Here is a 14,279-nt window from a genome sequence, read left to right as displayed (position 1 = left end):
TCAATTCTGTACCTTAAACCATGGGCAAGATCTTTTAAGTACTGTGGGTTTTTAATAAGACTGCTATATCAAATTCTTAAAGGATTTATCAGTTCAGTATGGGACTCTTGAAGAAAATGTGAATGTTTATTTTCTATTAATTTGGTCAGAAATTGAAATACATCATTATAAAGGGCAAGCTGATGTATTCATTGCTGTTTCACAGATTTGCCAGGCATTATAACCTATTCTCACATACGCAGACAACCAAGTCAGCAATGCTGCAAGAAAGCCAGAGCTAACAAACATTCACAGCTGGGAAATGACTAAAGCCATTTTCACATGTAACCATTGATCACAGACGTCCACATTTCAATAACTACTGATCTAGTACTGGTCAACAATATGGACCAGCCAGCTGTAGGCCAATATTTTTCTTTTTTTAATTAAAACTTGGAAGAGCTGTCCTAAAACTATTTGAAACAGTGCAGGCATTTTTCTTATTTGTTTTCAACATTTTTCCTTTGATGAGTTTTGTCTCATTACATTTCATACCAGAAGTAACTTTTTATCCCTTCAGGCCAATGAAATGTTGTTCAGTGGAAGGAAGTTGACGGCGCAGGAAGCTTGTGCCAAAGGACTCGTCTCCCAAGTGTTCTGGCCAGGAACATTCACACAGGAAGTAATGGTTCGAATTAAAGAACTTGTCACATGTAATTCAGTTGTAAGTTTTCTTTATCTTCTTGTATTTTTATGATCAGATGAATAAGAATTAATCTAAGTAGTACTGGGCTGCATCTTGTTTTCCTGAAAAAAAAAAAAGGCTTTTCGTGAAACAAGAACTGCATTATAGTACAGCAGTGTTTTTTGATGGATTTTTATGTATCTTTCTGGTTTGGGGGTTTTTAGGTTTCGTTTTAAAGTTTCTATCTGATTCTTCTTAACTACAGTGTACTGTGGCATTTGATAAGGAACATAAACCAGCATTGGATTTTTATAATTTAATCTCATCTTAACATAGTTGCTGAAGTCCAACCTACTCTAATCAACAGTATAAACAGTTGCCCTAATATCTGCACAGAAACACAGAAATCTTGAGTTAGGTTGAGTTCTAATTTAAATTACCAAGGAAATAAATACAGTCTTTGATGTTGTGCTGGACTTTTGTTTTATGAATAACACGTAGTGGTGGTGTGTGCTACTGGCAGTTGCACAAGAGAGCATCAAATAGTGGTAATTTTAACTTTCTTATAAGGAAAGTGCAGTACCAATTAACTGTTCCGTGCATGAGAAATTTTGGTTTTTAAAAGCAAATTATTCAATTTCTCAACAGAAAAAACAAATGAGATTTTTTTTCCAGTGTATTTTAAGTGCTCAAGAAATCAAGATCTGGCCAGTTATTAGAGCAGTTTGGGATAAAAGTGTCACGATTAGCCTTCACTACTATGGACTTGCACTTTCATGTGGTTTCAAAACCATATATATTTTTTCATAGTTATTTTATGATTTTCATTATTTTCACACTTTGGTGCACTTTGAAATTGTGCTGGCATAAGGTAATGGAAATTTTGTGAGATGCCACAAGGAAGATGACTATGAGAAACATTTCTTACAGTCATAGTAATGAATTGATAAGCTTAAGTTGATAATCTGCTCCAGCATTTTTCCACATAAACCTGTTATATGCCCATAGAAGCACCTGGAGTGCTCAGTTCTCAGGCAATACTAACCCAATTCCCCCTTCTTTAATTTTGGCCCAGGTACTTGAAGAATCCAAAGCTTTAGTACGTAACATCATGAAGGTGGACTTGGAGCAAGCAAATGAAAAGGAGTGTGAAGTTTTGAAGAAAATCTGGGGCTCAGCACAAGGGATGGACTCTATGTTAAAATATCTGCAGAACAGAATTGATGAATTCTGAGAAGATGCCCGTGACACTGGAATTGTATTTCTTGGACATCAGGGCAAGCAAAATATGCCCATTTAAAAAACCCTTATATAAACTAACCCCTTGCTCAGCTTGGGAACAGGAGTGGACACACACCCCCCTCCCCTTTTATTGTCAAGGGGTTTAAAAGTACTGTATCTCTTAAATTTGAACAAAACTCCTTTCTCCCTGATTGTTACATGCAGATGTATACACACACAAGTCTATGTGTGTGCATATATCTATATATGTCTTTTATATATATATATTTATATATATATATATAGATATAAATGTAATATGTGTGAGAGTGTGTATGTAGACACACACACACAAGATAAAAAACTATAGAGTGCACTACCAAACATCTCTTTAAAAGCTCTAGTTTTTGTTATCTTTGGCTAGTACTGTATCAAATAGAGAATTAATTAAAAAGTGAATGGTGTTGCATTATTTTCTGTGTGGCAGGGAAGTCTGGAGTAATGCTTTTCTTTTTCATGAGAATACAGAATTGAAACGGGTATTAGCCAGCCCTTGCTTTCTCTGCCCAGTGAGTCAGCTTAGAGAAAAGGCATTGTCTCAGAAGAAGGTTGAAATACCTCAAGCAATGGAACATTCTAAAACTTTGGGGTAAAAAAGCCCTGTTAGGCTTAAGTCACACATATCCCCAAAAAGAGAGTGTGCTCAGGATTAAAGCTAAGGAAACACTCTGTTATTTTTGGGGGGGAGGTATACAGGGGGGAGGAAGGGGCAGGAGTATGTCTGATTCTTACCCAGACAGCATGAAGAAACCACTGTCTCTTAGGGAAAGGGAATGAGGGAGAGCCAGAGGGAAGTGGAAGGGGGAAGGAAGAAAAAAAAAAACCAACACAAAAAAGCTTGTTTTGCAGTATTAGTGAATCACTGAATATCTTATGTATGAATATCCTAAGTTATAACTTAGTTTTAGTGGGTTTTTAAAAAGCCTCTCTGGGGTTTTTTTGTTTGTTTGTTTGGGGGTTTTTGTTTGTTTATTTTGGTTTTTTAAATAACTACATAAGTGCTCCTGTTGCTGGGTGAAAATACTACTTTATATACAGTTTGGGTTTTGTTTTTGGTTCTTTTTTCCTATTTGCTGGTTTAATTGATGTATTACACCAAAAATGCATTTTATGTTCATAAATTTTAGGTTCACTTAGAATATATTATTTAATAAGTTAAAATTCTTTTGGCACACTATTAAGTAAAAAAAAATCCTTAAAAAAAAAACTACCTTATATTAGATGTTTAATGTTCTTTGTCTATGCTTTTTTATTATTTGAAATATACACTATATGCAGTATGGTGTAAAAGAGTGCCCTGTGTAAATAGACCTATTTTGCATTCCTTTCAGGAGTGGTTATTGATTCCTGACTGCAGATATCTATTATTACTTGGGTATCTGTGCTTGCAATCTTATTGAATGTATTATGAAGAATGAAAATTAAATCAAACCTTATTTTTGTACAGTTTTGAACTTTTTACTTGGAACTGACCCACCTCCCCTTCCCAGTGGAGAGCTGTACAGTGTGTAAATCTGCCTTTACCTTGGATTGGTACAGTATTTTTGCATCTGTGGGACCTACTTCTTTGTTCTAGTAGTTTGAACTATATATAAACTGTACAATCTGTAAAGTTTTTATAGAATAAATATTCAGCTGTGAAAACTGGTTAAATAAAACTAATATTTCTTAACACATTTTAAATGTGGCTCTCTCACAGAGTTGTCTTTTTCAAAGACACTTCCATTCTAATTTGGAAGTTGCTGAAACAAATCTTGTAACTTAGAGGCTTTAATATTTGTTTTATTTTGTTTAAAACGCTCTTCATTTCCTTCAGATTAAAACTTGAATATTAATTTATTGATGTAAATTTTATATAAGTTTTCTCTAACAGGAGGAAAGATGGGGAAAGAAGACATAGGGAGTCATTCTGCTCTTAATTATTTTGTTAGAGTTCAAACTAATGTTCAGTAAATGTTTTTTTTGCAATCTCTTAAAAAAGACTGTTTTCCTTACAATAGCGGAGGTTAAGTTAGCATTCCTTGGTTGAATTTGATTTTAGTGAAAAGGAGAATAAAAGATACCTTTACCTACGAGTTCTGTAATTTCAAACCTTTTGAGTTCAACTCACATTTGTGTAAGGTTTGCTTTTCTAGCACCTCTAAGGCCATAGTGCTCATATATATGTGTATCAGCTGGGGGGATTATTTGTGCTTTCTTTAAACGTGAAAGAATTGTTACAGTGAAGACATTTAGAATTAAATCAGTTGAAGGCACAGGCAGTTCACCTGAAAAAATAATTCTACTTAACTCATATTTTTTATGTTGCTATCAGTCAGGCTGTTATGCTGCCTACAGTTTGCATGATAAAATGTGAATAATTGATTGACTGTTTAAATTCCTGTCTGACTGGAAAAAGTCACTCAAGCTACTTCCTATGCACTGTCAGTAACTCACTTGACACTGTAATCTTCTCATGCACAAATAGTGCACACCTTTTGTCCATGCACTGGACTACAGGAATAATGTTTCTTCAGGAAAATCCTTCCCATTCTTTTCAGTATCTTTTGGTGTGTGTGAAGGTTACAGTCAAGTCTAGTTCAGTCTCTGCAAAGCCATAATAGAACAAAGACAGGAACATTAATGACCTCTAATAACAAGCAAGAAAACCTGAGAGATCATAAAAACTGACTAAAGACATTTTTTAAAGAGTGTTTTCAAGGCTTTTCTTCACAGAAGAGACAAGTCTTTGTTGAGCCTAATTCATTGCTGCTGCTTGTACTGTTTTACATAAATTTGCAGTACTGCATAGATTACCTAACCTAATGCATCAGATTTAGGCTTTGATGGCTGAATCCAACCATAGTTACAGATGTTCTCCCAGGTACGTGCAGTCTCTGCAACCAGCATTTCTTCTACGGTTCCAGATTTGGGGTCATGGCCTCCCAGATGTAGTGGTACTTCAAAATGGGTCTTTTGTGTTAATTCTAGTGTGAATTTGGGGGAGTTTGGAGCAGCACAAATTGTTAAAACCACATGTAATGCAAGAATTTAGAAACAGCATCTTTCTAAATTACTGTGGAGAGAACATCCATCAGGCTTTTCTTTGTTAAAAAAAAAAAAAAGTTTCCTGGTTTTCCTTCTTCAGGCATGAAGGCAAATCTCCTGTTTGGGTGCTAGTGTCTAGTCAAGAGCTAGCAGAATTAGGAATAATGGTACTGGAATATGAAATTCAGCTAGTTTTATAGCCTTGCTCATTCCTGACCCCTGCATCTCCTGTCAAGACTATCCAATATCCTGACTGTAATCACTACTACACGATTTGCTTAATTAGTTATGGAACATAGAGACAATCTGTGAGGCAGCTGGCTGTGTTGGTGCTGAAATTTAACAGGAGCACAAGGAGCCTTGATAATGCAGTGTAGGAGTTTGAGTTCTCTTTCTGAAATAGGCAGCAGCCCAGGCAGTACCCAAAACAGCAAACTGACGAGCATTGGCCACTGGACTGCACTACTAAGGCTTTCCCCACAGAAGTTCTATCATATTCAAATTTATTTTTGGAAGTAAATAAGAGAACTTTTCTCCTGATGAGCAAGTAGGAGCAGAGACCCATGGGCTGAAGGTACTTGGAGCTGTTTGAAAGCCCCTATGTGCACTTAATCCCACCTTCTGCTGATGCATGACGTCAGAGCAAGGTCTTAACTCTGGGTAAACTAACCTACAACATTCTGGGGTAATCTGCAGATCTAAACCTGCCTGTTGATTTTTTTCTTGTTCACACTCCCTAATTTGCACAAGTCTGGGATTTGAAGCTGTTCCTCTGAGTAAGTCCTCTGCTGGATTGACAACATTGCTGAGAGACACTTCCCTGTAATTCAGAAGCTGTACCATTATTATTATGGAAGAATGTTCAGGTGAATTTAATTATCTGTTTAGGTGGGATTAATTTCCTAAAGTCAGGGGTACTTGAGAAGAATAAGAACTTTACCCAAATAGTGGATAAAATAGGACTTTAAGCAGTTAGGAAATGAGGCAGCAAACAAAGCATTTCTGGCCAAGTGGACAGGTAAAACTTACTTCAGTAAATGGAGCCAGTGCTCTGCCGGGGTTTGTTGCTGGAAGTTAAGGTGCTTTCAAATTCATCTAGGACATGACAAATGTACTACTCAGAGTACGAGGAAAGTAGGAGGGAGGAAAGGCCTCGATTTCACTTTGCCACATGATTTTCCATCCTAAGGAGCTGCCACTAGCTGTCAACACAGTGTTGCGAGCTCTGTAACAGAGTTGGCAGCCTTCAGTCATGCAACTCAGGTCTACTGGCAATGGAACCCTGCTGGGTTTGCCTTTCCGAGGAAAGAAATATCTGGAAGGAGAGCAGCTGTATGGTACACCATGTTCCTGCCTTGTACTGCCCCTTAGATTTTTCTAGAAAATACATCACAGCCCTCTGCATTTTCTTTTCGTACTCAGGGGGGATATGACTGAAGCCATGCATCAAGCTTCCTAACAAACAAATCCTAAATATAATTATCTCTTGAGGTACTCACAGGATGAAAAGCAGTTTGATGGGCAAAGATACTGAAGTGTGATGCAAAATGAGAAGTTGGTGATAGAATTCTGGTCCTCCTCATCCCTCCTGCACAGGGGAAAATACAACAAATAAGCAGAATTGGAAACCACAGGAAAAAACAGTGTGTAGGAAGTAAAAGGAACTACAGAAAGAAGTAGAGGAGTGGCAGCTATTCTCCCTGAAGTCATCATTCTTACTATGCTCAGTTTTGGGAGAGCTGGAGTTGACAAGAACATCAGGTGGACGTATACCTGTTCCACACACTCTGGAGGACATTATCAGTACCTGTGTCTAAACTCAGATTTTGAGTCTCCAGTCAGGATCACAAACTTCCTCTCCAGCTTGGACTGCAGGGTCACCAAGCTCTGGATCACTGCAGGCTTCAGTCTTTGAGAACCCAGCTTCTGCTGGATGATACCAAATGACCCAAAGCACACATAAGTACAGCTCAACTCACAGGAGTGAGCTCAACTCATTTCACTAAAACAGGGGTCATCTTTTACCCTGCCTTGAAAAAACATAAAGTTATTAATGCAAAGAAAAACAAATTTATTTCCTCTAGGATAAAAGGATTGCAATACTTAACCAAAATAAATCCATGCTTTACACCTGAAACATTGCTTTGGCCTCAGCAACTCCTTGAAATTTTGCATTTTGTTCCACATTCTGCCTCAATGAAGGTGAACAGTTACCCAGCCATGGCAGTCATGCTGAAGCAGAACCCCATGGATTACCCAAGAGTGGGCAGTGTGAGCCTTTAGAGCCACTGTAACGCGTCTGTACCACATGGTCTGGGTATAACCAACTAAACACTCACTATAGAGCAGCACCTCTGCAGGGTGAGAAGTCATCTCATAATGTTCTAATAAACCAGTATTTCCTAGATGCTGCTTTCCAAGACTCATAACCCTCTCCAGCAAAATATTCTGACTGCCAGACAAAACTGTATGATTTGTTTCAGTAGGAAAGGGCACTCACTGAGGCCACCCCAAAGTCAGTAAACTGGCTGCTGACAGCAGCAACTTTTGTGAAATAAGATGCTTCTCCTTACAAATACAAAGTTCTTGAAAATCACTGAGCTTGCCAAGGTGGGCTGGGATCTTTAACCAAACAATACTACTAAAAAAATCAAAACAAACCTAAAACCACCTGCTATGCCAGGAATAACTGAAACAAACACTTCTACAACATTCATGCTTGCACTATGTGATGGAAAGTAAAAATTACAAAATGGTATCATTTTCTTTCCATGTTCAAATGTCAAAAAATGTAATGGCCCCGTATTTCTTTGTTTCTCACCACTGTACACACACACCCACACCTACCTCTCCTGCCCTTATACTCAGAAAGATGGGTAGGGATTTAAGCTGGAAATTTGATAAACCCAGAATGGACATGCTGGAAGCATTATTTTGGATGCTAAATAGCAGTTAACAAAATTAAAACTGTGTGAATCTTAAACTGAATGACCCCTTCCTTGTATCAAGGGGATCAAAATAAGAAAACAAAGGGAAGCCACCGTGGCCACTAGAAGTTTTGCTGCTTGGTTTTTGGTAGGCTTCTCAGAGCCAATCATGTGAAAATCAGGCTCTGCAATTTTAACTTTGTTATCTCAAGAGCTGGGCTGTAACACCCACAGAAGGATTTCTGAAGACAGTATTATGCCATATCTAAGAATAATTGAAGTCACACTTTTGTTTGTTAATGTTTCTGAAGGAATTACATGTTGGCAGAAAATTGCATTCCGGATGGAGATTAATCAAGTCCACACATCCAGGGGAAGAGAAAGAAAAAGGTCAGGTCTTGACATGAATTTTCTTGAAGAAAAATAAAACACACCAGCCATTCTGGTGGAGGAACCAGAGGCAACAATTCCATAGTCTTTTGGACATTTTGGATACTTCTTTCAGCTCATAAGAACAGCTTTAGTTTGCCCTAGAATCATAAACATGTGAAGTAATCAATATTAGTCTGTGGGGTAGGAGAATTGGTTCCAATGCCTTCAAAAGCTCTTTGCAAATTGTTAATCCTAATGATGTAAAGCAGGAAATTTGGAAATCTCTCACAGCCCTCTCTCAGAACAAACTCTTAAAAATAATTCAGATCCCTGATCATTCTGAAAGGTCCTGGCACAGGAAAATAGGCTACTGCATTTAATGCCTGAAAGAAATACAGCCCCAAGGTCTGCAGTTCAGGTTCCCCTACAATAGATACCCCCATGGTCACAGCCAGATGAAGGCAAATCTACCTTTCACATTCATTCAATTCTTTTACATTCTGTTACAGGTTTAGCAGGTTAGATCAGCAAACAGATTTTTCACAGACATTAAACATTTTAAACATAATTGGTTGAAAACAGTTTTCAGTGAGGAAAAGAAAAAGCAGTAGGTGTCTAAGAATGATATTAATGAGGTACCTGAAAACCTGAAAATAAGTGAGGCATTTCTGGAAATCTGCGGTTAGCCTACATTTAAAATGCCATTCAGCTCCCTCACTGCACTTCCTAACAGCAGGATGCTTCCACCCAACGCTCACATGGTGAGTTAATGCCACATCTCCTTCTAGACAGTTCTGGACACACAGCCATTAAATCCAGAGTTTGCCACTGAGCTGGGACAGGATGGGAGGGAACAGCCTGCAGTTGTGGGTTTAGGTTGGATTTTAGAAAAATATTCTTTCCCCAGAGGGTGGTTGGGCACTGCCCAGGGCAGTGGTCACAGCACCAAGCCTGACAGAGCTCAAGAAGCCCTTGGACAATGCTCTCAGGCACATGGTGTGACTCTGGGATGTGCTACGCAAGGCCAGGAGCTGGACTTTGTGATCCTTCCAACTCAGGATGCTCTGTGATGCTAAGCAATACAGCACTCCGTAGTGCTAGCTGTTATGAATAGAAAGTTGTTTTTTTTTTTTTTTGAGTTTCAGAGTTAGAAACAAGTCAGACCAGTCAGACCTCTTTGGTTTCCCTGCGGGAGAGGAGCTCCTCAATTACCCATTAATGGCCGGTGATTAACCATTGTTCCCCTGATGCTAGCTGCTTGCCAGGGACGGACATGGGGACAGACCCAGAACAGGAGTGACATCAGAGCCCGTATGCAGATGAGAAATGCATTGCGCCCCGAATTTTTACAGTTTTTACAAGAAAACCCCCTAGAATCACGAGCCAACAAGTGACTTAAGTGACGTCTAAGGATGGGAGCGTAGTCCCGTACCTGCTTGGATCCTTTTTGCTTCTCACCCTAACCTGAAAAGATGTTGATTAAAGAGACGCCCCGGGGTGTTAGACAAACAAGCAAGGAATCTGCTAATCTCCCGTGAGGACGGAATCCCCAGCTCTGTCTGCAGACCAGCGGACAAAGCTGCATCATCATCCTCCTCCTCCGTGCCACGCCTGGGAGCAGCGACGGCGTGGGCGTCACCCGTCGATTTCTCCCCACCTGAGCTGATTCTTCTTAATAAAGGCATTAAAAAAGGAGAAAGATCTCCTGCCCATTCATTTCACTAACATATATAAAATAATTAAATAAGTGATATAAAAATTGCCCAGAAGTTCGTGAGGGGCTTTGGTTGGCTGAAAATAAATGTGGCTTCAGAAATCCTCGGCAGGGTTTTGTATCCCAGGAAGGTGCTTTGAAGACGGGAAGTTCCGTGAGGGACAGTACCTGGCCAGCACTGCCCAACAACCTGACCCACCTTCATTGTCCCCCATCTCTGACTTTCCTAGAGCTCATCCTGGTGCAGGAGAGCATCCTGTGACCCGAGAAGAGCCGCAGCCCCCACAGCCAGAGGTGCATTATCCCTGGGGCCCAGCGGCCCGGCAGGGCACGGCACCCGTGAGGCGAGCGTGGGATTTTCCCTCCAGGCCCCACCTCAAATGGAGAGCACTGGAGGAAGAGGGAGAACCAGAACACCCCAGCCCAGAGGCAGGGGCACCGCTCAGGTTCAGCCCTGCCCGCTTTCCCCGCCAGACAAAGGCGCTGTCAGCACCTCGCAGGCTTCATCCCGGCCCGCAGCAGCAGCACGAAACTGCCCCGGCAGTGTGCTCTGCCTGGCGGCTAAAGCCATCCACACCTGCACTCCAGAAAGGAGGAAAGGAGCTATCCAGGAGCCTGACAGAAGTGGCTTATTCCTTCTGGAGAGTGTGGGGCCAGAGGCAAGAGTGCAGAAAGTGCTGCCCTACCCCAGGTGCCCTCCAGCGTCTGCTGCCAGCTCTTCCTCTTCGGTTCATTGTCGCTGTGATGTTTGATGAAAAATCCCTTCGCCAGGATTTTTCTCCTGAGAAGCCTCAGGAAAGAAATGTCAACAATATTATCCTGATCTCTTCTGCCTGTGTTTTGCTGCTTTGGAATGTGGCAGGTGCATCTTTGGTTGGTTCCATGTGAATTGTTTTTATTTAAATACCAATCCCAGTCCAGCTGTGTCAGACTCTCTGGTCTGTCAAGGGTTTTTATTATTCATTCTTTTCTACCTTTCTGATGTATCCTTTCTCTCTATTCTTTTCGTATGGTTTTAAGACATCATTTCCTTTAATATAATATAATATCATAATAAACCAGCCTTCTAAGAAATATGGAGTCAAATTTACCTTCTTCCTTCATCATCACAAACAACACCAACAATTCATGTTCTGTGGAGAGGCATCAAAACACCTTGGAAGCTTTCACTGACCAACTACCACAGAAACAGAGCAGTTGTAAATGAGGAATGGTGCAAATGCCAAAGCCTCTCAGCCTTCAAATTCAAAATACATTTAGAAATTCTGTTTTGAATGATAAATTTAAAAAAATCCAGAGCACTGTGGGCTTCCCAGCAGCAAGACCTGGCTTTGGAGGTTGGGGATTTGATCCTGTGGAGTGGCACTCTGGCTTGTTGCTGCCTCTGACAGGATTACATTTATCAGGGAGCTGGAGGGCCTCTGCGTCTCTGTGGGAACCCCTAAGGAGAAAATCAGGGTCTCCTCAGAACTGACAGGAAAATTTAAGACTTCCTCAAAGAAGAAAAGAAGCAAGGCAGAAGAAATCTAAGGGAAGAAGTGGAACTGTTCCTAACAATCATGATAATTGCAGTTTTGTAAGTTGGGCTGGCTGGCTGCCCAGAATGGGTAAAAAAAATCCCAAACCAGTTTAACTGACAAGCATATAACCATTTGCACAGCCCTGCAGCAAAGCAAAACCACCTCCAACTTCTCAAAAATCTCAGTTATAGATTTTGAGGGAATCCTCTGCAGCTCCTCATATCTACTTTTTTTTATTTGAGCAAATTAATGAACCTAGGCTTTAAAACAGTAGTGAAGTTTTATATTTCCGACAGAAACCATGAGAGTTAGACACACAACTGTCAGTAAAAACAAAGAGGAAATAAGTCCTGCTTAAATTTTTAAAATCCCTTTTTAAAAATATGTTTATGATACATAATGAGCCACCTACACACACCCAATGCATAATATTCAGTAGTCAAATATATATCCTGCATGGATAACTTACTCAATAATTTTACAGGGTTTACCCATCATAAGAATTTTAGCTACATTTTTGTCTCTAATCTTCTTTTTTAGAACATTAATGTTCTTTTTTAGTGAAACACTAACAAGTCACCCAGTTACCTTTGCATCATGACAACTTCAAACTCAGTTTCATCCCCCTGCCACAATCACCTACCATTGTAGCAGTACAATTTCTGAATTCAACACTTGTGAAAATAAGAACTGTTCACAAAACTGCAGGCCAAGGCATCCTGGCACAGCTTCCGAAGCTTTACTTTACAGGTACAAGATTATACAGGATGGGGAAATTTTCACAAGGAATTCCACTCTAGAGGTGGATATCAGGCATCCTCCTTGATGTCCTCTGTGGTAAAGAAAAAACTTAATTTCTTTTTAAACACAAAGTGGAGCAATGAAATTATTTTGGACAGTTATTTGATCTGCATGGGGTTTTCCTGCCTAGAAAGAGTTAATCCATAAAGTAGTTTTCTTTCTTTAGCAGGAACTACACCTCCCCTGACTGAATCATACCAAATAAAGAATGATAAGAAATGGTGTCCCTCAGGTTTACTGAGGGAAGGGCCAGGAGGCACATGAAAGAGGAGCCCTGCAAGGCTGGGCACTGTGTTCTCTCTCTCTCATCCTTTGGATCAGGACGGAATGTGCCCATTGTTTAACCCCCTTCATCCCTCTCTGCTGCCTTGCCTTCCTTCAACCACCCTTGAAGGAGAACTTCACCAACACTCAGAGCAGCTTTTGACAAGGACATGTAAAACCTTTCCCAGCTGAAGAGGCAGCAACAGCAGGAAAAGGAACATGGGTGCTGGCACTTTTCTGGTTTGAGCTACCCGCAGCTGCTGCTGTATAACATTAGAGAAACTGAGACATTTAGGCTCTTAATTGCCCATTCACACTGGCATGAAGTAGGCCTTGAGCGCTGTTGGCTACAATCTGCCCTAAATTACAAATACTACCTAATTTTAATAAGTTTATCTTTCCTAATGATAATTTCGTACCAGGAGAGAATAAGCAGCCCCTCAGGATCCAGTTCCTTTTTCCTTGAGCCTTTGTAATAGACTGGTTTCTCAACCCTTGATGCCAGCTCCCCACATGCTCAGAATGACATAAATCACCATTTCATCTGATCTGCATCTTTTCTAATAGAAAGAAAGCCCATTTCTCTCCTAGCATTATGTCACTATTCATCCTTGTAGTCCCCTGGAGCTGCATCCGATTCCTACCAGAGTACAAAAATGACTGGAGCACAATCTTTTGGTTGCCTTTATTCAAATCCTTTAGTCTGTTTTGCTGTTATCCAGCTTTCCCACAAACCCAACTTGATGCCTGCTAACACAATGCACAGTACCCTGGCTCAGGACTCGCTGTTTATGCTGCTCTGGACACGTCTCTTTCCCTGCCCCCCAGCATCTCTGTGCTTTATTTATTCTGCTGACTTGTGCCAAATGTTGAAGTCACAGTCTGAGTTTTCAGTTAACTCATATCCCTACCTCTTTTTCCTATTCTTATTGCCTTTCCTCACAAATGTTATCAGGTTTGAATAGCTCGGTCTTTTTCATACCTGCCATATATTTACATAATGGACAACTGGGGTTTATTTTCCTTTGCCCCCTTCCCAGGAAAATCTGGTAGCTCACAGTGCTCCATCCTTGTGCATTTGCATATCACCTGGGATAATTTGGACCTCACAGTGACATGGAGGTTAAGAAATATGAAGCTTATTTTGGCTCTGTTGTGATTCTGAATCCTAGCAGCCAACTTGCTTCTTTCAAAATGCCATTTTTCAACAAAACCCACAGGCTTTTAGACTCTAATTTGTCCCAAAAATACATTCAGATGAACAGGCTCCGGTCAGCTCTCACTTGCCATGAAGCCAACATGCTAATAGAGCTCCATCTTTGCTTTCAAAAACCTCATGACAGGATAATTAACTTAATAGTCCAGACTTCTCTTGGGTCAGCTTCAATTCCTTTCCCAGAAAACTTCCCCAGGCTCTTGAGAGTATCTTGAAACTGGTTTTCACTGTCTCACACTGTTACTGCTCTTGACAGCCTGTTTCAGGATTTTCCCATGTACTAACCTTTTCCATCACCAAGGCAAGCCAGATGCCATTGAAAGAGAAGGAGAACCAGGAGTGATGGATCCCCTCAGTAATTCCCCAGAACCTGGGAAAGAGGGCATTGTCCTGCTGGCAGCAACACCCTCGGAACAGCTACAGGGACACAACTCAACAGCAGCACCATGTCCAACTGCAGCACCATGAGGCAAGGACATCTCTGATCCCTCCT

At 40.5% G+C, this 14,279-nt stretch overlaps 1 protein-coding gene and 1 long non-coding RNA gene across 6 annotated transcripts in view; one reads left to right on the top strand and one right to left on the bottom strand.

Annotated features, from left to right (window-relative positions):
- Nucleotides 1-3,152, top strand: part of CDYL (chromodomain Y like) — a 103,606-nt gene extending 100,454 nt beyond the window's left edge. For all 4 annotated transcript variants that reach the window (XM_064425805.1, XM_064425824.1, XM_064425815.1 and 1 more), the window contains 2 exons: nt 560-703; nt 1,740-3,152. In XM_064425805.1, the coding sequence (XP_064281875.1) occupies nt 560-703; nt 1,740-1,898 (303 nt within the window). In that variant the 3' untranslated portion in view covers nt 1,899-3,152. The remainder of the gene's footprint in view (nt 1-559; nt 704-1,739) is intronic.
- On the bottom strand, nt 448-10,949 carry LOC135303758 (uncharacterized). 2 transcript variants are annotated; one of them, XR_010365148.1, is made up of 3 exons: nt 10,672-10,949; nt 6,472-6,560; nt 448-786 (listed from the first exon to the last, which is right to left on the bottom strand). It is a non-coding gene; the product is annotated as an uncharacterized LOC135303758 (long non-coding RNA). The 2 variants fall into 2 exon arrangements; XR_010365146.1 differs by lacking the exon at nt 10,672-10,949 and adding an exon at nt 10,185-10,555.
- Nucleotides 10,950-14,279: the final 3,330 nt, after the last annotated feature.

The sequence above is a fragment of the Passer domesticus genome, chromosome 1 (genome assembly GCF_036417665.1).
Source record: "Passer domesticus isolate bPasDom1 chromosome 1, bPasDom1.hap1, whole genome shotgun sequence".
Lineage (NCBI taxonomy): Eukaryota > Metazoa > Chordata > Aves > Passeriformes > Passeridae > Passer > Passer domesticus.
The sequence above is the reverse complement of the archived record's forward strand: the minus strand, read 5'-3'. Positions and strand labels throughout refer to the sequence as shown.